Raw genomic sequence first — 27687 nt, forward strand, 5'->3', positions numbered from 1 at the left:
TTAATAAAATGTAAGTGTAACAGCCAGAAGGAGTAATGGGAATGAGAGCATTTTAAGCAAATTGTAAAAGGGATGGGGTCGCTGAACTTCACTGACAACTCTTGTCCTGGTTGCCTTCACTGTCCGGTTCCACTGGGTCAGGATGGCATTTCTGGCCCCATCCCACTTCCCTGGTCCCATCAGTCGAAACTGGTATGGGCTGCAAGGGCCAAAGTACACCTCCAGGGCCAGGCGGGGATCTGTCAGGAAGAGCCATGGTATGTTAGGCTTGGCCCCTATGAAAGAGCCCAGCTCATCCATATATGTGATGTAATCTGTCTGCAAAGTCTGGCTTTGGCCAAACCTGAAGAAAGAAGAGAACATACTGGAATAAGTGTTACAGTTGCAAATAGGAGCATTAATTTCTTATTTTTTCTTTCAGAAAAATAACATTTTAGATAGCACCTCCATTTATGCCCTCCTTTTCCACAAAATTGAATTTATTGTTTTTTCTTTAGCTAAGTGAGCTGCTTTTCTCCTCCTTCCTAATCTCTATTTGAGTTTGATGTAATGTTGGACTTTTGCCTTTGACCATGTGGCCTGGAGTAAACTGACCCTCTGGTTTAAGGAGACTAATTAACTTAGTTTACTCATTAACACATAATTATTCTTTATAAGACATTGCTTAGAATCTGCCCCAATGTTAGACTTTCAGATTGGTTTGTTTAAAAGTGAGATCATGGATGGTTTTAATACTCCTGTAATCTAATAATATAAATTGTTTCATACTAAAGAAAACAAAAAATATTTTACTGCAAAATATATACTTCGTTGACAGATTTTGAGATGGCTCTTCAGAGGGCCTGCAGACAGAAACAGCCCTGAAAAGCTGCCTTTTGTGAAGGAGATTTTTATCTGTGGAGAAAATAAAAGGAAGTAAACAGAAGATGGAAACTAGGCTTTCTCGGAGGCCTCCCTTGCCCACTCTAGGAAAGATTAACTTGCAGGAGAGAGAGACTGAGAGTCAGGCACCGCTGAATGTCTGACAGAGAAACTTTCATCATAGGCTACTGACTCTTAAGAGTTGCTTTCTGTGAGGTTTCGTCTGCAGAACAGGACAGCCTTTGTTTGACATACTTTCCTCCCTTTAGTCTCCCATGTCCTGTGATGTTACCTCTGAAATCACCTTTAAAAAAATTATGACAGTGAAAAAAATGTGAAAAAAAATGTAATTACTCCATCTTTCTTCTAATCTCCAAGCTGCCGTTATTCATTCCTGAGCATAGGCCAAGCTAACTATGGGAGACATTTAGTTTACAGTTTAACTTTGAAACAAAGATGGTAACAGCCCTTTCCCAAAACAAACCCCCTCCTTGCTTGGAGATCAGACTGCTTTTATAGAACTAACAAATTAGCCACAAGATAAGAAATTAGGGCTCAGGAGTCATGCAGTCAGAAATCCCCAATTGCTCCTATGGATAACATCACCATTATAAAACCTACCATTGGTGCTCAAGATATTTTTCAGACCCTGCATTCTGATGGGCCAGCTGGCACTACCCGGACTGGTAAACTGGTTCATCTTGTCATGTGGTCTCCTCCCAGGAAGACCAGAAGACAAGCTTTGACTCCCTATGGTTTCATCCCTGACCCAACCAATCAGCATTCCCCATTCCCTAGCCCCTGACTACCAAACTATCCTTAAAAAAATCTAGCCTCTGAATTTTCATGGAGGCTGATTTGAGTAGTAATAAACTCCTGCCCTTCCGTTTAGCCGGCCAGAACCCAAAAGAGGGTTCTTGGACCTCTCACAAGAAAGAATTCAGGGCCAGTCCATAAAGTGAAAGCAAGTTTATTAAGAAAGTAAAGGAATAAAAGAATGGCTACTTCATAGGCAGAGCAGTGGCATGGGCTGCTCAACTGAGTATACTTATAGTTACTTCTTGATTACATGTTAAACAAGGGGTGGATTATTCATAAGTTTTCCAGGAAAGAAATGGGCAGTTCCCAGAACTGAGGGTTCCTCCCCTTTTTAGACTATATAGGGTAACTTCCTGATATTGCCATGGCATTTGTAAACTATCACAGTGCTGGTGGGAGTGTCTTCTAGCATGCTAATTCATTATAATCAGCATATAATGAGTAGTGAGGACAACCAGAGGTCACTTTTTTCATCATCTTGGTTTTGGTGGGTTTTGGCCAGCTTCGTTACTGAATCCTGTTTTATCAGCCAGGTCTTTGTGACCTGAATCTTGTGCTGGCCTCTTTTCTCATCCTGTGACTAAGAATGCCTAACCTCCTGGGAATGCAGCCTAGTGGGTCTCAGCCTCATTTTACCCAGCCCCTATTCAAGATGGAGTCACTCTGGTTCAAATGCCTCTGACAGCTGTGTGTTTATTAAACTCTCTCTATTGGAAAAACCTGCTGTTCTCAGGGCATCAGCTTTTCTGGGCAGTGAGCAAGATGAATCTGTTGGGTGATTACACCTCCCCCAAAGCCCAGAGAAACTGGGTCTAAGCTGCTGTTCTTTGGACTTATTAATTTCCTCTGAAAAATCATTTACTTTTACACTTCCATCTCCCCTAACCCTAGTGAAGAGAATATTTAAACATGAATGATCTGGCCCTCCTTTGAGTTCATGTTTTGTAAGGCTCTCATGCACACATGTGCACATAATAAATCTGTTACATTTTCTCTTGTTAACCTGTCTTTTGTTATAGGGGTGTTGGCCATTACCTTTTATGACAGAGAGTAAAGAGATCACCTCCTTTCCGCCTCTATAGTTCTTTTAGTTGGAATGTGGAGTAATTTGCTTTTTGAAACTCTGAAGAGCAGCTTATCATTTAAGCAATAAGATGAACATTTTAACCTATTTCCTCATTTTTATTTCTACTGGGCTCTAAAGGAAAGGGTATCAAGCTGCATGAATTGTTAGCACATAAAAGTGCCCAACTCTGAAAGTTGTTCGTGAACTGGATGAAGTTGTGCAGGGGAGGTTTTGTTGAATCTGAGGGTTCCATTTCTTTTCCTCTCTAGGCCCTGAATGGGTGACTACATTGTGGCATTCAATGTGAGAGAAGAAAAATAGCTCAGAGTAGTCTGCGCTATGTGAGGTATGCAAAATTTATCAAGCCTAGAGAGCCACGTGTATTGGACTTGTCATGCTGCCCTCTACCAATGCCTGGGGGCAATTGTTAAAAGGCATTTTTATTCCTGACTAGCTATCTCACTCATCATCTTCATATTCCTAGAATTTGTGATACGAAGAACAGTATATAGCCAATCAATAGCTTATATAATTTTAATGTAAGTTCTTGGTAAACAACTTAGAAGTTGACTCTTTTGTATTTCCTTTAAAAAACCTACTTGTAACTGCTGCCAACGGAGTGTATATTCAGGACAATTTGACTCTGTGCTCCCGAGTTGCAGTCCTCAAACTTGGCCCAAATCAATTCTCTTTTTATATTAAATTTGCCTCAGTGTTTTCCTTTAGGTTGACATATCAATGCCATGTTAAATGTTTGAAAAAGTAAAGAAACTTCCTATATCAGTTGACTTTGGAAGAACTCAGGGGTTAGGGGCATTGAGCCCTCTTGCAGTCAAAAATCCATATATAACTTTGGACTCCCCACATACTTAACTCTTAATAACCTGTTGACTGGAAGCCTTACCAATAATGCAAACAGTTGATTAACACATATTTTATATGTCATACATATTAAATACTATTTTATAATAAAGTAATATGGAGAAAAGAAAATGTTATTAAGAAAATTATGAGGAAGAAAAAATATGTTTACTATTCATTAAATGGAAGTGGTTTATCATAAATGTCTTCATCGTCATCAACTTTATGTTGAGTAGGCTGAGGAGGAGGAGGAGAAACAGAAGGGGTTGGTCTTGCTGTTTCAGGGGTGGCAGAAGCAGAAGAGATGGAGGAGATAGAATTGGGGGCAGGAGAGGCAGGCCCATTGGTGTAATTATGGAAATACATTGTAATTTCTGTCTGACTTTTGCCTTTTTATTTCTCTAAAAATTTTCTATATGGTAGTAATCCTTCTCTATCATTTGCTTTAGTTTCAGTACCTGTATCATATAAGGGTCCATGTTATATAAAATAAGTCAAAAGAAGTCTTAAATAACTGGAAACTGTCTGCCAGATTATCTAATGTCAATTTATTTCTGGCATGGCTTGTTCTATGTCTTCGTTCTCATATGGCACTGCTTTGGAAGGACTCATCTCCATCAAGTCATCTTTTAGTTCCTCTAGTGTGGAATTAAAAGTGTCTATTAGTGGTGTCTATTAGCTGTTGAATTTCTCCATGATCCATATCTTGAAACCCTTCACCCTCGCCTTTTTATTTTGCCATATCCATAATCTTTTTCGTGATTTCTGTGACTGGTCTGTTGTAAATCCTCTGAAGTCATATATAACATCTGGACATAGTTTTCTCCAGGAGAGATATGTTGTTTTAGGATTGATGGCTTTCATGGCTTTTTCTATAACAATTAGGGCATCTTCAATGGTATAATCCTTCCAGAATTTCATGATGTTCTCTCTGTTGGGTTATCTTCCACAGCATTGACTATCTTTTCCATAGAGTATGGTATGTGATGAGCCTTAAAGGTCCTTATGACTCCCTGATATAAAGGCTGAATTAGAATGTTGTGTTTGGGGGAAATTAGACTACTTCGATGCCTTCCATGTTGAACTCATGGGGTTCTGGGTGGTCAGGGGCATTGTCTATATCAAAAAAACTTTAAAAGGCAGTCTCTTATTGGCAAGAACTTTCTGACTTCAGGGACAAAGCATTGACAGAGCTAATCCAGAAAAAGGGTCTTGTATAACCAAAAGATAGGAAGCTGATATTCATCTTTTCCCTTTGAGGCTTGAGGGGGCAGCTTCATAGATAGGGGCCATCCTGATCATAAATCTGACTGCATTTGCACAAAACAGTAGTTAGCTTATTCTTTCCTGCCTAATCTTGGTGCTCACTTCTGCTCCTTATTAATGGCCTTTGTGGCTTTTTTTTTGTTTTCCAGAATAGGGCACTTCTGTCTGCGTTAAAAATCTGTTCAGGCAGAAATCCTTCCTCCTCAATGATTTTCATAATGACATCTGGGAATTCATCTCCTTCTTCTTGGTTGGCAGCATGCATGTCTCCTGTTATCTTGACATTTTTTAAGCCAAACTCTTTCTGATATAATCAAATCATCCTTTGCTGGCATTAACTTTTCCAGCTCTAGATCCTTCACCTTCCTTTTGCTTTGTCATATAATAACTTCACTTTTTCTCAAATTATATTAGAGTCTATATGTATACTTTCTTATAGCAATCCTGCACCCACATAAAAAGCTGCATTTTCAATCCAAAATAAAAAGATATTTTACAAAAAGTGCAAGATTTCATGCCTGCTGGCATAGTTGCACTGGATTCATTTATCTTGAAATAGTGGGCAACTATAGCTGCAGACCTCAATGTATAGTATATATTAAGCAACTCAGTTTTTTTATTATAATGTCGTAACTTTTCTTTGCTTCTTGGGAGCACTTCCAACATCATTAATGACACTTCATATGGAGCCCATGGTGTTATTAAAGGCTTAAGGTAGTGCACTAAACATGATAAAAATATGTGAGAACCTTGAGAGTTCACTTTTTACTGTGATGCAGAATTTACTGGAGATATGAACTGCTCAGGTGAAAATGACTAATGTCACAGAGCATTTTAAGTAGATACTCAAAACACTTGAGCTCACTGCAATACCAACAAGAGGTGACTGCAAAATTATTATACTAGTACATTATGTGCTACATTTTATGCAGTTATGACAATATTGCATCTTTATGTTTGTTTACATTTCTCTTGACTATGAATGGTGCCATGTATAGTCTGTAAGAGTTTGTATGTATGCATTTAGTTTTGATAAATTTTAATTTTTTAATAATAGATTTGTGTATATTTTATGGTAGTAAATGATAAAATAGACTAGTATCTAAAAATATTTTAAACATGGCATCTTTTTCTTAATTTTTTTCAATATTTCTAGGCTACACAATTCATCTTTGAGGTTTTTTTTTTTTTTTTTTTTGAGACGGAGTCTCACTCTGTTGCCCAGACTGGAGTGCAGTGGCACAATCTGGGCTCACTGCAAGCTCCGCTTCCTGGGTTCATGCCATTCTCTTGCCTCAGCGTCCCGAGTAGCTGGGACTACAGGCGCCTGCCACCACGCCCGGCTAATTTTGGTGTATTTTTAGTAGAGACGGGGTTTCACCATGTTAGCCAGTATGGTCTCGATCTCCTGACCTCATGATCCACGCACCTCGGCCTCTCAAAGTGCTGGGATTACAGGCGTGAGCCACTGTGCCTGGCCTTGAGTTTTTTAAATTGCTGCAAATCTCCAAAAAATTGCATTTTTTTTTTTTTTTTTTTTTTTGTGAGATGGAGTCTCACTCTGTCACCTAGGCTAGAGTGCGGTGGTACGATCTCGGCTCGCTGCAACCTCCACCTCCCTGATTCAAGCAATTCCCCTGCCTCAGCTTCCCGAGTAGCTGGGATTACAGGTGCACACCACCACGCCCAACTAATTTTTTTGTATTTTTAGTAGAGACAGGGTTTTACCATGTTGGCCAGACTGGTCTCAAACTCCTGACCTCAGGTAATCCACCCGCCTCAGCCCCACAAAGTGCTGGGATTACAGGCGTGAGCTGCCGTGCCCAGTCTGCATTATGTTAATTGAAAAAAATCCACGTATAAGTGGACCCAAATAATTCAAACCTGTGTTGTTCAAAGGTCAACTGTAGTCATTTATAGAGTTGTTTCTTAACCTCAGCACTATTGACATTTTGAGCCAGATAATTATTTGTTTTGATGGACTGTGCTCTGCATTGTTGGATGGTTAGCAGAATCCCTGTTCTCTACCCATAAGATGCTGGTAGCATGCCCTCTCCACTCACAATGACCAAAAGTGTCTCCAGATTTTGCCATATGTCCCCTGGAGGGCAAAATTATCCCTGATAGAAAACCTCTATTCTTGAGTTACACAAGAGAAGTGTGATGACTGTTTACTATCTAAACATTTTTTGATTATTGCAAGTGTTCAGAAAATGTAAACTCTGACTAATGACAATATTAAAGCATATTAATGTTTTTCTACATATAAAGGCACATTTTAGGACTTGCTCTATTAGCAAGTACAGTTAGCTGCTTACCACTTGAGTTTTTCCCCCATTTTCTCATCAGTGTCATCCATCATTTCATTCGCGGTTGGCAGGGTACATGAGTCTAGAAAAGAAATGAAGAGAAAAATATTGAAAAACACAAATCAGAAATATATAATGACATATGATGGAAATCATTTGGTTTTTATAAACTGTATTCCTGAAAACTTTTGTATTAAGAGGAGCTGGAGATGTCTTTGATATCTTTAGCAAAATACCAGTTCATAGAAATAAAGATCTGAAAAGTTAATGAACCTTTGGGAATGGCAAAGCTGGCCTGTAGTGAGATAGTGACAGCAGAGACATTCGTAGCTTCAAATCACTCAGTCTCTTATTTCGGTAACATTATAGAGGACCTAATCCTCAACATATGTGCTCAGTACACTTCATGCATATAATAGCTTAATAATTTCTTCCTTTTTTTTTTTCTGTATCCTCATCCTAAAACTTCTCTGAAGAAAGAATCTGGTAAAACAGTTCCCTTTAAGGTTTCTGGCATTTTAAATGAGGTAATAGAAGGAAGCATAGGATTTTAAACATCTTCTGCAGCTATGTAAGGTGTTTTAAGGGGCAGCAGACAAGTTTTAGCTTTTTGTGAATTTCACTACATCAATGCCACTTCTTTTAACTGGTGATGGTAGCTTATTTGCCTTTGTAACAGTGGAAGAAAGTTGCTCTAAAATTTGCAGTGCATGAATATTTCCCAGTCATCGTTAGGGTCTTATGTCAGCCTGGTAGTACCCTATGATTGATATTGGCTGGACACCCTGCTAGAAAGTAAGAGGCCAGAATTTTGTTCTGCTTCATTTGTTGTTGTGTCCTAAGTGCCAGGTTAGAGCCTGACACATAGTAGGTGTTCAATAAGTATTTGCTGAATAAATAAATGATACCATTTGCTTTATGTAAATTTCTTAGGTTTATGAACTATATCCAGTCTTCTCATAATACCTCAGGCTCTTGGCATTGTTGTACCTTTCAAAGGAAAAAGGCAATAGAAGTATTTTGCAGGGAGCACCTTTACAAAAGATTTCATGATGGGGTTTATTTAAATAATGATCTTTCATGGTGTAATTGAAATAGAAATTTATTTATCTACAAAGTTTTAGACAATATATATACATATATTCCATGATTGTAATGGTTTATTAATTACCAATAGTGTAAGTTTTTATGGATTAGTTATGTTAGGTAAGTTATACCTATATTGGTCAATATTTTGGAGAATACATGAATAAAAGAACACTTTTCAATAATAATGATAATATTCAGTATGACTGGAGTAAATTAATATATTTGAGACATTGCCTTTCTCCATGTAATCCTCATATTCTTGATTTCCTCACATAAGCATGCTTGTAGCCCCTGGAGACCATGAGGTCTAGAGTAGAGGGAGAGAAGAAGAAGATTGTCATGAGAATCAGAGTGGCCTGACTTTGTTATTCTGACAGAAGTTGACACCAGTGAGGTTTCTGGCACACCTCCAACCCTCACCAGGGCCCTTCCAATCTTCATAATGTAGCCTGACATTGCAGTTATCCTCTGCTATTTTTTTCTTGCTTAAAATCTTGCAAAGTCCTTAATCCCTATGAGAAGTTTAAGCTCTTTAACGTGGCTTATAAACCTATATTTCTTGCCACTCCCTGCCTCTGCTTTATATTCCCTTCCACCAAAATGTTTCTGGGTCCTTACACATTTCATGCTTTCCCTCACCTTTATGACTTCCTGTATACTGTTTGCTCTGTGCAACAGTCCAACTCCCCTCACTAGAACCCCCCCAGATTTCCCCTATTATGGCATCCCCCACACCCCATTTTAAGCTTTGAGAGGTCAAGGAACATGTTTGCCTTTTTCTCATTGTATCCCTAGCAAAGTGCTTTGCATATAGCAGGTGTTCAGTAAATGTTCATTGATAAAATGAATGAAAGACAGAATGGCCCACCTACTTGCAAATACTTTAGCAGCCCACCGGGCTTGCAGGTCTGCTGTGGGGATGGCAGCTCCAAGGGACTGAACCAAGCCAATCACAGCCAAGGTTGGCTTCTCCATTAGTGGGGGGAAGATGCCTTTCAACAAGGTAACCTCATTGTTTCTGCTTTTCATGATGGTCTCATCAAGGAAGGGGTAGGAATAATCATAGCCTGTTGCAAAGATGACAGAGTCGATAGCCTCAAATACGGTCCCATCCTCAAACACAGCTGAGGTTTCCGTGAACTCCTTCACACTGGGCTTGATAGACAGAGTGCCACACAGGATGCGGGATGGGAGCTCATCATTGAACACAGGCTCTTTTCTCAGGGAACTACAGCAATGAGAGGCAAACACCCTTGCTGTAAATAGCTCATTTCCAAGAAATACCTGCAACAGCCCATAACATTGAAATAACATCGAGCAGTTAAACATCAGCATGAGTGCCATTGACTCTCTTCTCTCATGGCAATTCCTTTCCTAAATGAGACTAAAACTAATTTACAGACATGCTAAAGTGGTTAAGAACGCCAAATCTGGAAGCAGATGGCCCAGGTTCATAACCTAGCTCCATCTCTTACTAGTTGTTACTTTTCTGTATTTGTTTCTTTATGTATAAAATGGGGATGATGATGGAATCTTCCTCATAGGTTGTTGTGAAAATTAAATGATCAATTATCCTTAAAGCACTTAAAACAGTTCCTGGCACATGCAAGCACTGTTGTTATAAGTGCAATATTATCATAACTTTAAAGTCTTGTCTTACATGGAGAAATCAGACTTGCAGTGGTGGGAAGTTTTATTGCCATGTTTGGTTTTCTTTCATCAGCTGTGTCCACAAAAAAGTGTAACAACTTTGATATTGCATTTTAGTTGCCAAAATTCTAGGAATAATATTTTTCAGGACAATATATTTCATTTTGATTTAAGTTTCCTTTGAGATTCCGGAATTTCCTGCAAGTATCTCAGACACAAAGAAACCTTGTAAATCCTGAAATTTGTCTCTATACTTCCACATCATTTTCTATCTAATCCTGCAACCTCTTCTTTTACCTTACAAGGTAGCAAAACATAGACCACAATGAAACCTGTTTTTCCTCCCCCTTTCTCCCTCCAGAAACTTAGGGTAATTGGAACCCTTTCCAAAAGGAAGCTTAGTTTTCAGAATGAATGAATTTCTAAAACTATGTTTTAATTGTCTAAATGGCAAGGCCAAAATATAATTTATAGTTACTCTTACAAGATAAAAAATCTTAACTAGCTCAAGCTATGGGACTTATTATATTAAACATAATTTTTAAAAACTTTTATTTTAGGTTTGGGGGTCCATGGTTTGTTATATAAGTAAATTGTGTGTCACAGGGGTTTGGTGTATAGATAATTTTGTCACCTGGGTAATAAGCATAGTACCTGATAAGTATTTTTTTCTGATTCTCTTCCTCCTCCCACCCTCTACTGTCAAGCAAGCCCCAGTGTTAAACATAATTTTAAATGCATAAAATCAACATTTTTTAAAGGGTTATAGCAGCCTGCAAGACTTGGTAGTATAAGTGCTTTGGACTGACAGTTTAGCTCCTAAATCTGGCATTTGCTCTTTTGATTTACAGTTCCTCCTTTTTCTTACCATCTTTCTCTAAACACAATGAAACTTTTTGGCTAGCATGGGCCAGGAGATAAAATTTCTCAATTCTTTCTTTTCTTACCAACTTAAATATTCTTTTTTTCTATTGATATGCTGATTCTTCTACCTGGAATGACTTCCTAATTAGTAAGTGTTGGGCCCTGTCTCTGTAAAGAAGTAAATAAATGAATCTGACTAATCTTACAGGCCATGTTAGTTGTGACTCTCCATTACTTTATGTGTTCATGCCTCCTGATGGTTCTGCAAAAATGTCAACATTTCAGGGGTGGAGGAAGTGTGCACTTTTGTTTTGAGACTTCCTACTTGCTGAGACATGTTGATTAACACTATTTTGTTATTTGCTCCTTTGAAGCACATTAGAAAAATTGAGACTAAGAAGAACCAATTTTTTAAAGCTTTATCATTTAGAAAGCAATTTTTATATTTTTATATTATTGAATACCACAACCATCTTGAGAAGCAAGTATTATTATTGATGTCTTCATACACCCATAAGCACGGACAAGATATTCTTCCAAAAAACCAATTTGAGTTTGTTCAGTCCTCAAAGTTCTATGCTATAGCTTGTAGCTACCACAAATGAATCATGCATGTCAGGGTGATTTATCTGCCTGCGTCATCTCCATTTCAGATTTTTCCATACCCTTTCTGTACTGGACTAATTTCAATAAGTTTTCCAAGCCATACGTGGTCTCTGGGCATATTCCGTCACCTGTGAAACCTTGAGTTTAATGTTTCTAGGCTCAATGAGACAACAAAAGTAAGTTCTAGAGAGAATAAATTCATTAAATGAGTGCCCCCCTTTTTTGAATAAAAAAAATTTCCATTTTTAAGTACCCATTTAAAGGCATCAGGCCATAGTTCTCATGCTTAAACCACGTGTTCATCTTCTGGACATATAACCAGTCAGAGATGAATGAAGGAAGGACATTCCGGAGAAAGGATGCAAAGCGGGTAACATACATCATATCCCGAGGATAGCCATCATCCCAGACCCGACTCATGACCCAGGAAGCACTTCTGGTACTGATAATGACCTGGTGGGGAAAAGCAACACAGATTTCAGCATTACTCTGTAAGAAATAAGCAAACACAAAACACTTCTTTGGGCACTTCCGTGCATTTTCCTCAATATCCAAGTAGGAACACTTTTAAAAGGCGAGTCTAAATAAGTTGTCTAGCAGCCATAAAAAAGAATGAGTTCATGTCCTTTGCAGGGACATGGATGAAGCTGGAAACCATCATCCTCAGCAAACTAACACAGGAACAGAAAACCGAACACCGCATGTTCTCACTCATAAGCAGGAGTTGAATCATGAGAACACATGGACACAGGAAGGGGAACAACACACACCAAGGCCTGTCGGCAGGGTGGAGGGCTAGGGGAGGGAGAGCATTAAGACAAATACCTAATGCATGTGGGGCTTAAAATCTAGATGAAGGGTTGATAGGTGCAGCAAACCACCATGGCATGTGCAGACCTATGCATGTTCTGTACATGTATCCCAGAACTTAAAATAAAAAAAAATTTTTTTAAAGTCTAAAATTTAAACTAGTAGAGACAGGATTCTTTCACTGCCCCTGAGGGCTGGTGTGTAGTTGTTGAAAGGATTAGAATCATACCTCTAGGAACAAGAGGGCTCTGTGTTCAACTGTGATGGTTTAATCTTCACATACTCATAGACTAAGATGGCAAGTCTGGTAGGGACCAGATGATCCAGTGAGCCCCAGTGGTTGTGGCTGGTGATAGTGGACTAGGTGTGGGAAAAGTGTAGCTAAATCTCTAGCTGAAATTAGGCTGATGAGATGTCAAGGATTTAATTCTGTTCTCTGTCTCTGGTTGCCTTTTCCAGTTCTCCCTATACACATACCCCAAGGACTTCTCCTGAGCAACCCAAACCATGGCAACTGCCTCAGCCCTGAGATGAGTCTGGCTGCTTATCTATTTTACCGTCTTTGCAAAATAGACTTTAACTTTGTGATAACTGAAGGGAATTTTTAGTTTAAAAAATTTAGGTTTTATTTACATCCATTTAAGAATTTATTCATTGAGAACCTGTTTTCTTAAAAATATGTTGTTTCTTCAGGGTCTATCGATGATACATGATTTAGCTTGGAGTCCTCTGAGAAGTCTTCCTTGACCTCATCCAGGCTAAGTTAGATTCTCTTTTCCCTGTGTTGCTATTGCCACACCTAATTCTACTGGAAGACTCACCATCTCCTCTGGTGATAGTCTGTGTGTACCTGTCAACTCCATCTCCATCCATTGACTCTTTCTTGAAGTCAGGAACTAGTCTAACTTATTTATGCATTTATTTTTAGTTTATCATAGTTCTGACACATAGTAAGCATAGTAAGTGCCCAATATTTGTTGAGCATCTGCTGTTGATTAAATTAATGTTAGTAAATACCAAGTCATGCATATCTTTCAGAACTTCAGAGTGGTAAACACAGTGCTTTTTGCATGATATGTTATAATAAATACTGTTAAATAAATAAAGATTAAGCCTGACCAGGAACTAGTCTATTTGGAGGTGATCAGAATATAAAATGAAAACAAGAAATACACACATACACACTCATCTGTACATACACACACTCATGCACTTACTTCTGGATTCAATGGAATGTACTTCCTTACTAGCATGGGCCACATTACCTGGCTTCACATGGAGGATGTCTCAAGTCCTCCTTGATTTGAAGGGCCACATAGAAGAGGTGGATCTCTTGTGGTGTGGCATAGAAGTACCATCCTCAGTGCCTTGGCTACTGATTTAGAAGCACAGCCCTACCTTAGGTTTATTTCCCAAAACCTTTACGTCATGTACCTGTGTAGCCAGACGGCTGAGCTCAACAGCAATGTCAGATCCCGAATTCCCCAGACCAATCACGAGGACCCTCTTCCCCTTGAAGGCTTCTGGATTCTTATAATCCCGGCTATGGAGGTAGTTGCCTCAAAACTGCTCCAGGCCTAAGTGGAACATGGCAAGTTGTTTGAACTGATTTTCAGAAATTATGAAGATGTTTTCTTTGTGTCTTTTTAAACCTATTATCAGTTGTAATTAAAAAATTCCCTAGTCGAAGTGCATTTATCCATTTAGCATTTTTTGACATTAAGCCCCCTAAAACTTACTTTTAGTTCCTTAAAAAATCTTAAGGCATGAGAATGTATGTTTCGATAATAATAATGGTTAATATTTATTAAGTTAACTCTGTGGGCTAGATCCTCTGACAAATGCTTTACACGTTTTAACTATTTAATCTTGATAACATCCCTGCATGGTGGGCTATTGTCCCTATTTTAAAAGAAGAGGAAATTGAGACAAAGAAGTTAAGTGGTAAGGAACTAGTGGAATAGTAAGTTGAGGCCAGGTGTTCTGATCCCATGCTCACAAACATTAAATATGCTGCCCGTTAACATTAAGAGTTTTAATCTTATATTCCTCCTGAACCTTCACTCTTTAATTTGCCTTGGCCTATGGACATCATACCTAGACATGGAAACTCTAATATCTTTGAGTAGATTGTGTTCCTGTGGCAAGGAAGGAAGGAAAAATGGAAGGCAGCCTCCATGTATATTGTATTTATTTGAGGTTTGCCACTTTTGGATGGTAATGAAGTATGCTGCTATACACACACCCATGTGTGTACCCACACACAAATCACTGAGATTCTAAAGTTTATTTGCAAATTGTGGATGAAGATGAAATTAGAAACCTAGGAGTCTCCTATAAATAACATAAGTAAACGTGTCTTTCTTTAAACCATTTGGCAGTTGGACTCTACTTTTTTTGAATGTAACTGTGCTTGGAGACCCCGTGTGCTGTCAGAACTTATATTTGAGTTACTGTCTGTAAAACAGGAACTTGTGTTTGTCTGATCTCTGGCTTGCAGTCCTTGATTATTTTAATATAAGGACTTATGAGGCTATTTATTACTATATCCTATCATTAAACTTAATTTTTTTCTTTTGAAATCTAAGAATAATCATTATGTAATACCTATAGAAAGATATGTTTCTAACTCTTGATGTTTGCATATAAGTCCCTAGATTATTATATATTTTCCAAACTTACCAGGAAAGGAATCAGTTGGCAGATTGGGGTATACGTGATGTCCTGAACAAATCATTACAGCATCAAAAATAGTAGATTCCTGTTTCCCATCCTTTTCAGTAACAACAACCGATTGGCCAGTGACTAAGAAGCTGGGACATTTCTTTATACTGGAAACCAGGGTCTTTAAGAAAACCAGAAAATTTATTTTTCTATTTATAATTCTATATGTGAAAGTTTTTTTCCTTCTTGCATTGTTTCTGTGGAGGAAATAATTGTTACGAGCTCTCTTGGTCATTCAGAAATGTATAGAAAGATAGTAAAATTGGAGTCACAGTGAATCTTCAGTGAGTCTTTGAATCTCACAAGAAAAATTACTCACTGGAGTACATTTACTTTTTGACATCAAGTTAGTTGATTTAGGGGTAAATCACACTGAATATTTTTGTGATTGATGTCATATAACAAATCTGTGTTATTTTCTTATGGCTACCCTCTACTGACATGGCTTCCTCCTTTTCTGACCTCATCTTCCATCTACTCAATAAATATGGGAATATCTCAAGGTTTGATCGTTGGCGTCTCTTTTGCTCTGCATAAATACTCTTATCTTAGAAATATAGCAACTTTACGGCCAGGCGCGGTGGCTTATGCCTGTAATCCCAGCACTTTGGGAGGCCGAGGCGGGTGGATGACGAGGTCAGGAGATCAAGACCATCCTGGCTAGCATGGTGAAACCCCGTCTCTACTAAAAATACAAAAAATTAGCCGGGCGTGGTGGCGGGCGCCTGTAGTCCCAGCTACTCAGGAGGCTGAGGCAGGAGAATGGTGTGAACCCGGGAGGCGGAGGTTGCAGTGAGCCGAGATTGCGCCACTGCACTCCAGCCTGGGCGACAGAGCCAGACTCCATCTCAAAAAAAAAAAAAAATTAGCAACTTTGGTATGAATATACAAATACATCTATCCTTGGTCTCTCTTCTATCCAGTTTAGCTTGACCTTTCCATCTGGAGGGCCACCTAATACTTCCTCATATGTAGCAGGTTTTGATTGACCTACTTAAATTTCCTTTGAAACTGGCTTCTGACTTTCTTATTTCTTTGAATGATGACACGAAACTCCCAGCCACTTATGCTTCAAATCCATGACTTGTTTTCCTTGTTATTTCTCCATCCTTGCCTCATGTTTAAACAATATTTCTCTCCCAATCTCACGCTTTCTTTCCATGGTTGCTAACACTGCCTTCATTCAAGTCCTTATCACTCCCTTGCATGGACTACGGTAAGAACCTATAACTAGCCTGTCTTCAGTCTCCCATTTCCTACAAGCCATCCTTTGTCCTGCTTGTCAGATTAATCTTCCTGAAGGACTATATTCATTTCATGTCTCCTGCTCAATTTCTGTTACTTCACAGCCTCTAAAACTTATTCTACATTTTGAATGCGATTACTATTAAGTCCATACAATTTTTTTCCAATTTACTCTTTTAGTTTTATTTTCTGTTATTCCCACAGACTTTTCTGGGACATATTCTGCAAATTGCTTCCCTAATGTCCATTCTCCCTTCATTCTTACTAACAGAACCCTGATTTTGTTTGGAGCGACAACATACACAGAAAAGGGATGCATTTTCCAGGTTCCTGTGCAACTAGGGTGGCCTGTGAGATATAAGCAATGTTGGACAGTTTTTTTCAGGAGAATTTGTAAAAGGGGAGCTGATTCAGCTGAGAGAACATCCCTTTGCCCTTCATTCTTTCCTTTTTTTTTGTTTTTGCCTAGAAGGCAGATGTGACGGCTCAAGCTTCAGCAACTGTTTTGGACCACAAGGCAAACCTCATGATGTAGGCCGCATGCTAAGAAGGGTGAAGCTGAATCTTTGAGAACTTTGGTGCCATCACATAAGCTCTGGATGTCCCTTCTTTGGACTTTTATTACATGGTTGCAAAATAATCCTCTATTTTTCAAAGTCACAGTACACACTAGTTTACTGATATATGTGGCCATATCTCATCCTAGCATATATATCTCCCTCCTAACCAACTTGGTTTGCCCACTGTTCTCCAAATGAGCAGGGCATTTTCCCACCTCTCTAATTTTACTCATGCCACTCATTTATCTAAAACACCTACTAAATACAACTAAATTTTACCTCCTCTAGAAAATACCTTCCCCCAAAGTGTTGCCTCTTGCTTCATGATCTCCATAGCATTGTTTTATTTATAAACAAATCATAAACAGCTTTAAAAAATTTTCTCTTTGATTGAAATTGTTACTGGAATCTTTTTACTTACTCTTTATATATTTATTTTGAAATAACTTCTTGAGAGCTAAGTCTTAGACCTCTTTTTCTTTTACATATAACACATAGCACAATGCAAGCACACAATAGGAACTTCATTAATGTTTGTTGATATTAACACCATAATGGAAGCAAATGAATGTAATGAATGAATGGAATAAAATGACTATTGGAAAATTTTATTTTAACTATACATTTGGGGCTACTCCAGGTAAAATAATGATGTAAATATCACCATGGTTCATAATTTTGCTGATGGTTTTTCCCACTATATGCATGTATTCTGCATTTAGCAGCAGTTAATTGAGGTTAAGAGTTCCAAACATACAGACAGAAATGCTCAATAAAGAGTCCCAAATAAATGTAAAACATTATTCTCGCAGAAACAATGCTGAAATCTCGTCTTTTTAATAAAAAAAACTAACGAACTGAGTGGGTAAAGATGGGAGCAATAAGTATATTTCCCATTTAAGTTGTTAACCTTTTCATAATGTAATGGGAGAATCCCTACCAAATGCTGTGATTTTTTGAACCACAACTCATTGGCATTGAACTGACAAAATTCCTAATATATACTAAAGCATTTTGGATTATTTCCAAAACATCAGAGCATGAGGGTGGAAAGTGGGCAATGATGGGCTAGCTGCCTCCATTTTCTAAGGTAGTCTGAAAGCTCTCAGAGACTAGTGAACTAATAAGTCTAGGAGAAAAAAAATCAATGCATGAATGCTTTATAATCAGAGCCAACATTTGATTACTGAGGTGCCCAAACATTTGGCTCTAATTTTTATAATAGTTTGCTGCCTCCTTTTTCTCTAACCCACACATATCTTAATTTCAACAGTACAAGTTATGAGACCCCTACCTCAAACTGTATGTATCTTAAAAGATCCTTCTTTTGAGCATATGTCTTTATATATTCCTGGAGCTTGCTGTGGTGCATATAGTTTGGGTAATCATCCGGGTAAGGGAAGTCTGGAAAGCACATCATTTCTTTGGAAGAGTTCGTGAATACAGACTGGTAAATGCTGGCTCTGCCTTCTTCTGTGTGGTCCTAGGGAGAATAAGAAAGCTTAAAGAGAAAGCCAAGAATTGTGTTCCCTTCAGTGAACACAGTGGTTAAATTCTTGGTTGACTAAAACCCTTTTCATGTTTAAAAGCATAAACAAAAATTAAAAGCTCTCAGTAAGATAAGGAATGGAAAGCCCTTCGCGTAGCACCTGGCACAGAACTGGAGCTCTTTCCATGTGAATCCTCTTACTGTAATTACCCTCAGTGTTAGCTCTGTCTTTATAGCCACTTAGTGGTTTTTGCTTTCTCCTGTGCCACCACTGGTTCTGATCTTATACTCAGGTTAAAAAAAAAACAAAAAACAAAACTGTCTAGAAGAGGCTCTGACTTCTAGCCTATTTATTTGCTTTTGGAGTTTAGCAAACTCTTCACTGGCAACAACCCAATATTGCAGTGGTTTCCCAGCTTTGGCGTAATGAGAATCACCTGGAGGCTCCCTAGACCGTAGATTCTTGGGCCCTATTCTTAGAATTTCGGATTCAATCTGTCTGGGGTGGAGTCTGGGGTGGTTTGCATTTCTAACAAGTTCCTGGTGATGCTGATGTGGCTGGTTTAGGAACCACACTTTGAGAACCACTGCTCTGTTGTAAATGAATCCTATTCTTTGGCTCACCAGTTGCTGGACTTCACTCCTCACCAAAGAAACACAGGAAACCAGAGCCCTTAGATCATGTGTTAAATCTTGGCACTTCATTGTAAAGCCTCTGTGTAATTGAAAAGTGGCTTATTTTTTAGAAGCAGTCAAAAGCTAAATTGAAAATAAACATTTCCTCTCAGTTGTGAGGGTAGGGTAAAAGTGCACACAATGTGCTGCCTTGAAAATACATTTCAGAGCTGGCAGCTTCTGCTTCCCGAGGTCCGGAAGGGACTCTTGTGCAATGGGGGAAAGAGATGGAATGTCACGTTGCTGCTGGATTCAAGATGTGTATCTCCCTCTCACACCAGATGACCTCTGGAAGAGGGAGACAAAAAGTGCTGGAAAGGGTTGAGAGGATTGTGTCCCCGTGGGGAAGTGGGGGGCTGCCCAATCCCTCAGTATTTTTTCTCAAGCTGAAAACATAATCTTCCTCTATTCATGGTTGCTGTATTTCTCATAAGCGTGGAAGCACAGGAATTTAAACTTTTTAAAATTTTTGTGGAGGTCAGAAAAAGGGTGAAGGCTCATGTCCAGCAGTTTGGCAGGCTGAGTGCTTCCCTTTCACCCACAGCTAGTGCCTTCTACTGATGGTTGTGAGAAGAAGGAGAGGTGGGAAGGAGGTTTTTTCAGCTGCCTATTGAAAGGAGGCAGGGCTGAACTGTGGGATGGAGACTGGTTAAAGAATGTAAGACTCTGTTCTGGGAAACAGATGCTAAGGCCTTGGAATATTTCCATCTTGAATGAATCTCTGCTTTTTTGCCCCTTGACCTCAGCCAATTATAACACAAGGAGAGAAGAGTAGGTACACTACAGCTCCTTGGAATTTTTCCGAAAAGACTGTTCTCCAAACAAACACAAAGAAGCAAATGTATTAGATAACAAGTCAGTTGCTCCAGGGAGCATGCATTTTTATTATTTCAATATGAGGTGTGGTTTGAGCCAGTAAGGAGGAAATTCAACTTTGACTCTGCCTCTAGCTGAGGGAGCTTTACCCTGGAACCAGAGATCTAAGCAGCTGTGGGCACCATCTGTCTTGGATGATAACTGTGTTCATCTCTCATCTTTCCCACGAGAACATAAGTAACTTGAGGGCAAAGTCAGAGGTTAATTTCAGAATGTTGTACATGCATCTAAGCAGTTCACCTTGATCTTCTTTCCTATTCCAGCTCTGCTTATGAGTCCCATATCTCCTTGTCTAAATATGCCCTTGAAATATGCTCAAAAGTTGCCTTCAACTTTGTCATGCCTTTCTTTACCTTCCCTCTCAGCTACTGCCAAATCATCTTTAGTTTTACTAAGCTCCCATTATCCTTATTGCCCTAATTATATAGTCACTTATAGTTATTCTAATACTTGTTTTCTCACGGCTTTTAAAGTGCTGGCTGGCCTCTTATCTGCAGCTTATGCTTAATATAGTACCCTACACATAAAGTACACAGTATGTATTCATTGAATGAACAAAGGAATAAATGAGTGGGGAAAAGTTCAAATAGTCCTGGCTTCAGCTTTTGCAATCAAAATGCTACTAACCTATTGGTAAGCATTTTTTTTTTTTTAATGGAGTCTTTCTCTATTGCCCAGGCTGGAGTGCAGTGGCATGATCTGAGGTCACTGCAACCTCTGCCTCCTGGGTTCAAGAGATTCTCCTGCCTCAGCCTCCTGAGTAGCTGGGATTACAGGCACCCACCACCACACCTGGCTAATTTTTGTGTTTTTAGTAGAGACGGGGTTTTTCTGTGTTGGCCAGGCTGATCTTGAACTCCTGACCTCTGGTGATCCACCCGCTTCGGCCTCCCAAAGTGCTGGGATTATAGGCATGAGCCACCGCACCTGGCTGTTAAGCAACTTCTTATTACAGCAGTAATGAAATCTTTTGAGGACACGAGGCCCTATTTAGGAGTGGATGAAACTTAAAACACACATTCAGCCTGCTAGTATTTAAATCCCATTTGGTTTTCATTTCTCAGAAAAAGCAAATAGTGAAAAGTTCAGAATTATCAGGTTTCTGTCTGCTAGAACACCTTCTAAAAAAGGCTTACAAGATAAAGTCTTATGTAACACATAAAAAAAATCCCTCTCTGATTATATATTGTGCCAAGCAACTTTTCTAAGAAAAGAAGGAAGGGCTGGGGTATGTGGAGGGGGCTAAAGTTTTGAATATTTGTATGGGTCCATATCCTCACCAGGACTTTGAGTAGAATTTTGCTTATAGACAGGACCTTATGGAAAAGAAGAATTTCCTCTTGTGGATAACTCAGAATCCAACTTTGAATCTTACTGATCTTTGTATCATATTATTGCTTCCTTAAGTAAACTTTCTGATCTGGCTATATTGGCTAACTCATGGATCCCTCTCTGCACACACCATGTTCATTGCCTTTTCTGTGCCTTTCATGGATTGTTGGTCTCTCTTAACCTGGTGCTGGCACACTGCCAATGACTGCATAGGCCTATGGAGTGCCATTCGCAGACTTTGTTGGGAAATGCACTCTCTAGGAGTTGTGTCACAGGTGGTCCTCTATTTTGCTTGTCTGGGGTTATCCTTCAAGGCTAAGTGTCATCCCTGTGGGAGGTTTTCTTTGACCTACTAAGATTTCCGTAGTCCACCCTCTTCTAAACGCTCGAGGCACTCGTCGATTGAATTGATGGTGAAAAGGTCTATCTTGTTGTTGTAGTTATATAATCTCTTATTTTAAAAGTCTTAGGGCCAGATATATTTTGGAATGTGTACATTTTTGGATTTTGCTCCATAATACTCCTAGTGAGATCTGGGGCAGCAATCTGTCAAATGCAATAAAATTTCTGCCGTGCAACAGAAAGTGAGCCTTAGCTTCATGTTGATCCAATTCACGGTATTTAACCTTATGATTTCAGAAGAAGTTCGGCTATCAAATGAGTTTTTGCCCATTTGCTATCAAAGGATTGCGGAATTATATTATGGCTTGCTTAATCAAATGAAATGGAACCATTTACAAGGAGTGATTATATTCCATATTTGTCATCCCAGTACTTAGCACAAACTACCAGAATAGATGCTCAAGCATCATTTAATTGTTACTAGGGAGATAGTAGAAAGCCATTTTATGATTTACTCTAAGCTGTCCACATTTCCCTGAGCAAATGTAAATAAGGAAAATTAAATTCTTGAAAAATATTAACTCTTGATTACCCCCTACTGGGAAATAAAAATTAATGACCTTATATCTCATGGAGTGCTTTCAGGGTTACAAAACCACAAATTTTTTTAAAAAAAGCTTGGAGAAGAATAAAAATGTGTTCTAAGTTAACACTGATATACTCTATTGGAGGAGGCTGTTGGCGCAGGCAGAGCAGTAACTGAGACCAGGACAGGAAGTAGTTACAATATGAATAATGTGAATATGTTTTCAAGCCAAATATGTATCATCGACAACTGATTACAATGGCTGGGAAATCCAGGACAGAAGAACTAGAAGTTTCTCCAAACTTGGCTTTGAAATTTAAAAAAAAAAATGTGTTTACAAGGACTATTTCCTAATTATATTATTTCTACAATGAGCCCAAATGGCAAAGACCATAATTTTTCCCTCTGGATTTGGAGCTGATAGGCTATTCAACAGCCGCACACACAATCATCATCTATAATAATTTCTATCTGCCCAATAGACATAAGTTAATTATAGAATCATATCCTCTGCATTTGACAAATGAGCATTTGAGGTCCAGGGAAACAAAAGCAACTGGCCTGAAATCTTATCTGCCTAGAAAACCTACAAGTTGAAATTAGAACTCAGGACTTCTGACCTCAGGATCTCAGTCCAGGTTTGTTTGTCTCTTTTCTAATCGTGTTCCTGGCATTTAAGAGCAATAAAGAATAGAATTGTTTCAGTTACCTGGGAAGGCCATGGTATATTTTTGACTAATTACCAACATTAGTGCCCTTTACAGCTTGGAGATCTGGATTTCACCATGCAGGTGATGATGTTTAATGAGCTGAAAATGTCCTTTTCAGGACAAATTTTGCTGGTATGAAATAGTTTTTTTGGGCATTAGTGTGATTGGAGAGGTAAGATTTTACTTTCCAGATTTGGAGCTTTTGTGATCTGCCTTCTAAATCTGAATTAGAACTGATCAGATTTGATTTGCATTGGAATCCATCTCCTTCCACTGGTGTTCTAATGATGTGCCACTCACCGAGAATTTCCACAGGCCTCCAACATCATCGCTTCTTTCAAAGCAAGTGGGCTCCAGCCCCTCCTCCAGACAGCACCATATGGCAGCCAAGCCACTGACTCCAGCTCCGATGATGCCAACCCTCTTGCTCATGATTGCCTGTAGCAGAGTCTGGAGAGAACATCTTCAGAAGAGTGTCTTTAATACTTACGATTTTTTTCAGTAGAAATTATCAGCCAAGGTTTATGTATCAGGATCCTCACTCAAACATAAGAAGACATAGATGCACATTGATAGTATATGCTCATTATTTTTACCACTTTTGCTATAATAAGATTCTAAAACTGGCTGCTTCTGATTATTCAATATGTCAAAAATAGCAGATTCAGTGAATGCTAGAGCAGGAAGGACCTTGAAGATCATCAATCCAATGCTCTTAATTGCAGATGACGCTTTGGTATGCTGAGACTAGAAACTACTTCTTCAAGGTCTCAGAGGTAACAAATAAAGGAATTGGAACTAGACATCCAGCCTGCTGCATGATATCCTCTGTACAGAATCACTCCTCATTTTGAATGCTCTAAGGGGCTTCACCTCTTAAGCAATCACCTTTCTCTCCCCAGAGAATCAGCAGTTCTCGAAATATGGAAGAGAATGGCATTTAACAATATCTTTTGATGTAAAAATTGGGGAAGGGGGAGGAGTTATTCTCAAAGTAAAAATTCCTTTTTTTTCTTGTATTTTTAATGGTATAGAGCCATAGTAAAATCTGAAAGAGAAGGACTGAGTGTGGTAGGGATAAGAGAAGAACAGGGGAGGCGTGGGTGAAGTAAAAAGAAAGGGGTAGGAAAAAGGCAAGAATGAAGTCTTTGGTTGTTGTTACAAAAAATATAAAACAGTGACTGCCATGGCCACTGGAGCTGTAAGGTGAAACTCCTGGGAGATTAGGGGAACAATGATTCTTTCATTTATTTTTGCTTTGGAAATATAGAATATATAAACAAAGGCTATGCACCTGGACTATAATGAAACGTTTTGTTGTGCCAACAGTGAAAAGTAGCTCAAATTTCTGGAAACCTAGGGCCTGATCTGAGTTGCTGAACTAACGCTTGTAGATGAGCTTGTAAAACTAGTGAACTCAAAAGACAGAATTGTGGTCTCTGAACCTTGTCTCTGGCTCCCTCCGGCTTCTATACCTGTCCTTTCTGCTTCTGTTTCCCTCCTTTCCTTCCTCTGGCCATTCCTTTCACTGTACTGACAGCCTACTATATGTCATGCATTATAATAGTCTTTTGGGGGATTCAAAGGTGAGAAGACACAGTGCTTTCCATCTGGAACCATGAAGTCTAGTGTTGAGGGAGATGATAAATGTCACAGTGGAAGTATGGTTCAGTGTAGTGCTAGCATGTAGGAAGAAAAATCTAGGTCCACTTGGAGGAAGAAAAAGAGAGGCTTCAAGGAGTGTGAGAAGACAGCTGAGTCTTGAAGGAAGAATAGATGTTTTCCAGACAGATAAGGGACAAGAAATAGAAAAAAGGCAGAGAGAAAAATATGTGAAAATGCATAGAAAAGTAAGAACACGTGATGGGGGAACTACAATTAGTTCAGTTTTGCTGGACCATAAGTGACGGGAATAGCAAAATATGGGTTAAACATGCAGGACATAGGTTATGAAGGATACTGAAGTGCCACAATCACAGGTTTGGATACTATCTTCTGGATTACGGTTGTCCATTCGAGAATTTTTAACAAGGAAGTGACAACATCAGACAAGATCAGATTCACCTGGAGGCTAGAGCGGACGGTGAATAGAATCAAGGAGACCAAAAACCCAGGATGTTATTTCAACAATCTAGGCCAGAGAGACTGAGGACTTAAATTAGAGTAGCATTAGAGGAATGGATAATGGAGACAGGATATATGAGATATTCAGGAATTAGATGTTTGGGGACCTGCTGACTGATTATATGCTTAATGCCTCAGCAAAAGTACTTCTGTTTTTAAGATTTCATATTATGATTTATATGCATATACTCATGATTTAGTGCAGGAGATAAAAAACACTATATATCATGAAGAAAGGTATATACTACAGGGAATTAGGTGCTTGCAAAAGGTCAAAGAGCTGAAAGAGCAGGAACTAGGAGGTTGCTGCAGGACTGGAGAGGTCACACCACTAGAGCTACTATCCAGAGAGCAGGAAACTGCTTCTATCACCGCAGATGCCTGCAACCTACAAATTGGGGGGCTAAAAGGTGGAACATGGAGTTCAGCTGATGTAAGCACACCTGTTGGAATACATTTGCCCATCAACATTGTCACGAAAATTTAGCTTTTGCTTCCCTTTGCCTTCTGAGCCTAGATGTCTGTCTCACTGGCAAAACTAATTGCATCCAATCCCTAACTGCAAGAGAGTCTTAGAAATGTGGTTTTTAGCTTTCCAATTCTTGTAATACGTATGATATTAAATGAAAGCCAGTTCTGCCTTCTTATAAATTTTAAAAATATTCATACAATTGTCTAATATTATAGTTAAAAACTCAGTGATTTATCTCTTTGGCTGTATATTTTGGGATAATTCTTGCAGGAATTTAGATCCTTCCCTGTAAGATAAGCAAATTGGATTAAGTAATTACTAATATCCCTTCAACATTTTACAAATCTCTTAATTTCCTGCATACACCTCAGTGTATTAAGAAATTAAGAGATTTGTAAAATGTCAGCTTTTCAAAGACAGAAAATATAATTTTCCGAAAGGGTTGGAAACTTTTCCATCAGCATCATGGGGAGGAGGAGTGGAAGCATAAGGCGATATAGGAGAAAAGCCTCATGCTTGCGTTCCAGGACCTCAGGCTTCCCCTACCTGCAGGTTCAGCTGAAGGTAATACTGAAAAGATTACAGCTGAAAGTAAAGTCCAAGGTTTTGATTATCACATATGATGGGATCTATTTTCCGGATTGAGACTGCATTTGTGATTTAATGAGATCACAGAAAGTCCTGTTACTCAAAAATGATCAGGAAAAACAGACCTTGTGGATCTCCTGCCTCCCCCTGCATTCTCATAGCTTGGCAGTGTCTTTAGAGCTATAAGAAGGTGGTATCCCAGGTACTTAATCAACTAAAAGATGAAGTCCCTGGAGTTATTTGATAGGCCAAAGTGAGCAAGATCATGAAACAAGGGGAGAACATTGTCCACAGTGTCTTCTTCTTCCTCAGCGTCAGCAGTTCTCTACTGGTGAACCATCTTTAGGCTGACCCTGAGTACTATGGAGGACCCAGGAGGAAGAGACATGTTAAGGCCAGGGATAAAGGTGATCATTTCCAGAGCTCCTCTACCTCCCCCTCAGCTGGGAATCTACCTCTTTGTGGCCTTTCCATGTCTCCTTGTACTTAAAGTTCCATGCTTTTCCCTTAAAGCTCAGGGCTCTATAGGTCATACCACTGAGGCTTGCAGCCCCTAATGGTTCACACTAGCCACTCCAAGAACAGGATTAAGAATAGATTGAGATTAATGAACATCTTCAGAATGCTGACACATATTTCAAAGTGCTTTTCATTTATTTTCTTCCATTAACCTTGTGAGGCAGGTATTATTATCCTCAATATACTAATGAAAAACTGAACTGTTCAAATTTGCTAAGCCAGCAAAAATTGATGACTTGATGCTATGTTTTTTCCAATACCCTATAAACGGGAATAGTGAGAAGACATACTTTAGAGAGTGTGAAGAAGATACTCTTACTTTAGAGAGTATGGAACCTTCAGAGGGTTATTCAACAAGTATTAATCGAGCATTTACTGCATGCCAGGCATTGTTTGCAATGTTACAGATACAGCGGCAACAAAAAAGGACAGAGTACCGTCTCCTAGGAAGCTAAGTTCTAGTGCAGACTCTGGGACATGGTATGTAAAATGCTTCAGACTGCCTCACAGTCAGGAAATGATGGGGGAAAATACCACTAAAAATAATCACTTTAGAATGTGCATTCACTGGGTGCCAGGCGCTAAACTAAGCACTTTAGACACATTATGTTATTTGTTTTCAAAAGTACCTTATAAGGCAAGTATTACTGTGGCCATTTTTCTGAAGAAAGACTGGGGCTTAGCAGGTTAACCTGGCACAATTATACAACTAAGATGTGGCAGGACTGTGAAGGTGTGCTGCCTCCCCTTAAGAGAAAGAAAAGAAACAAAAAGGAAAAGGAATTATTATGTACCAAATATTTAATAGGTATCAGTCACAGCATTAGGCCAGATAGATGGGAGGAAGACACATACATTGTTAACTATGCTACAGTTTTGACCATGATTCACGTAGTAACAGAGTCTTAAAAGGGGCTATTTAAACCTAGAAGGGTGAGAAATTTACTCTGTGGGAGGGGACTGGAGGAAGATTTGCATTTTCATCAGTGTTTGAGAAAGGACTTGAAGAATGAAGAAAAATGTGTGGTTTGAAATGGGTGGAAAGTGTTGTCAGCTACAGGGACCATGGGAGCAAGAGCACATACCCAAGAGAGTGCACACAGAGAGTTGGGCAGAGTGCAGAATGCAAACCATGAGGTAAGGTGTATGACAAATAAAAACTGCATATATTTAAGGCACAAAACATGATATATATATATATCTCCCCATTGTGAAATGATAATCAAGCTATTTAACATATTTAT

General features: G+C 38.9%; 1 protein-coding gene across 1 annotated transcript; it reads right to left on the reverse strand.

Moving 5' to 3' along the window:
* LOC100968405 (putative dimethylaniline monooxygenase [N-oxide-forming] 6) lies at nt 1–23172 on the reverse strand. The gene is given in 8 exon segments (XM_008978298.5): nt 1–343; nt 7192–7264; nt 9144–9499; nt 11771–11844; nt 13636–13778; nt 14884–15046; nt 18025–18213; nt 23041–23172. Coding segments are annotated over 8 exon segments (1473 nt in total).
* Nucleotides 23173–27687: the final 4515 nt, after the last annotated feature.

This window comes from Pan paniscus, chromosome 1 (genome assembly GCF_029289425.2).
Source record: "Pan paniscus chromosome 1, NHGRI_mPanPan1-v2.0_pri, whole genome shotgun sequence".
Taxonomy (NCBI): Eukaryota; Metazoa; Chordata; class Mammalia; order Primates; family Hominidae; genus Pan; species Pan paniscus.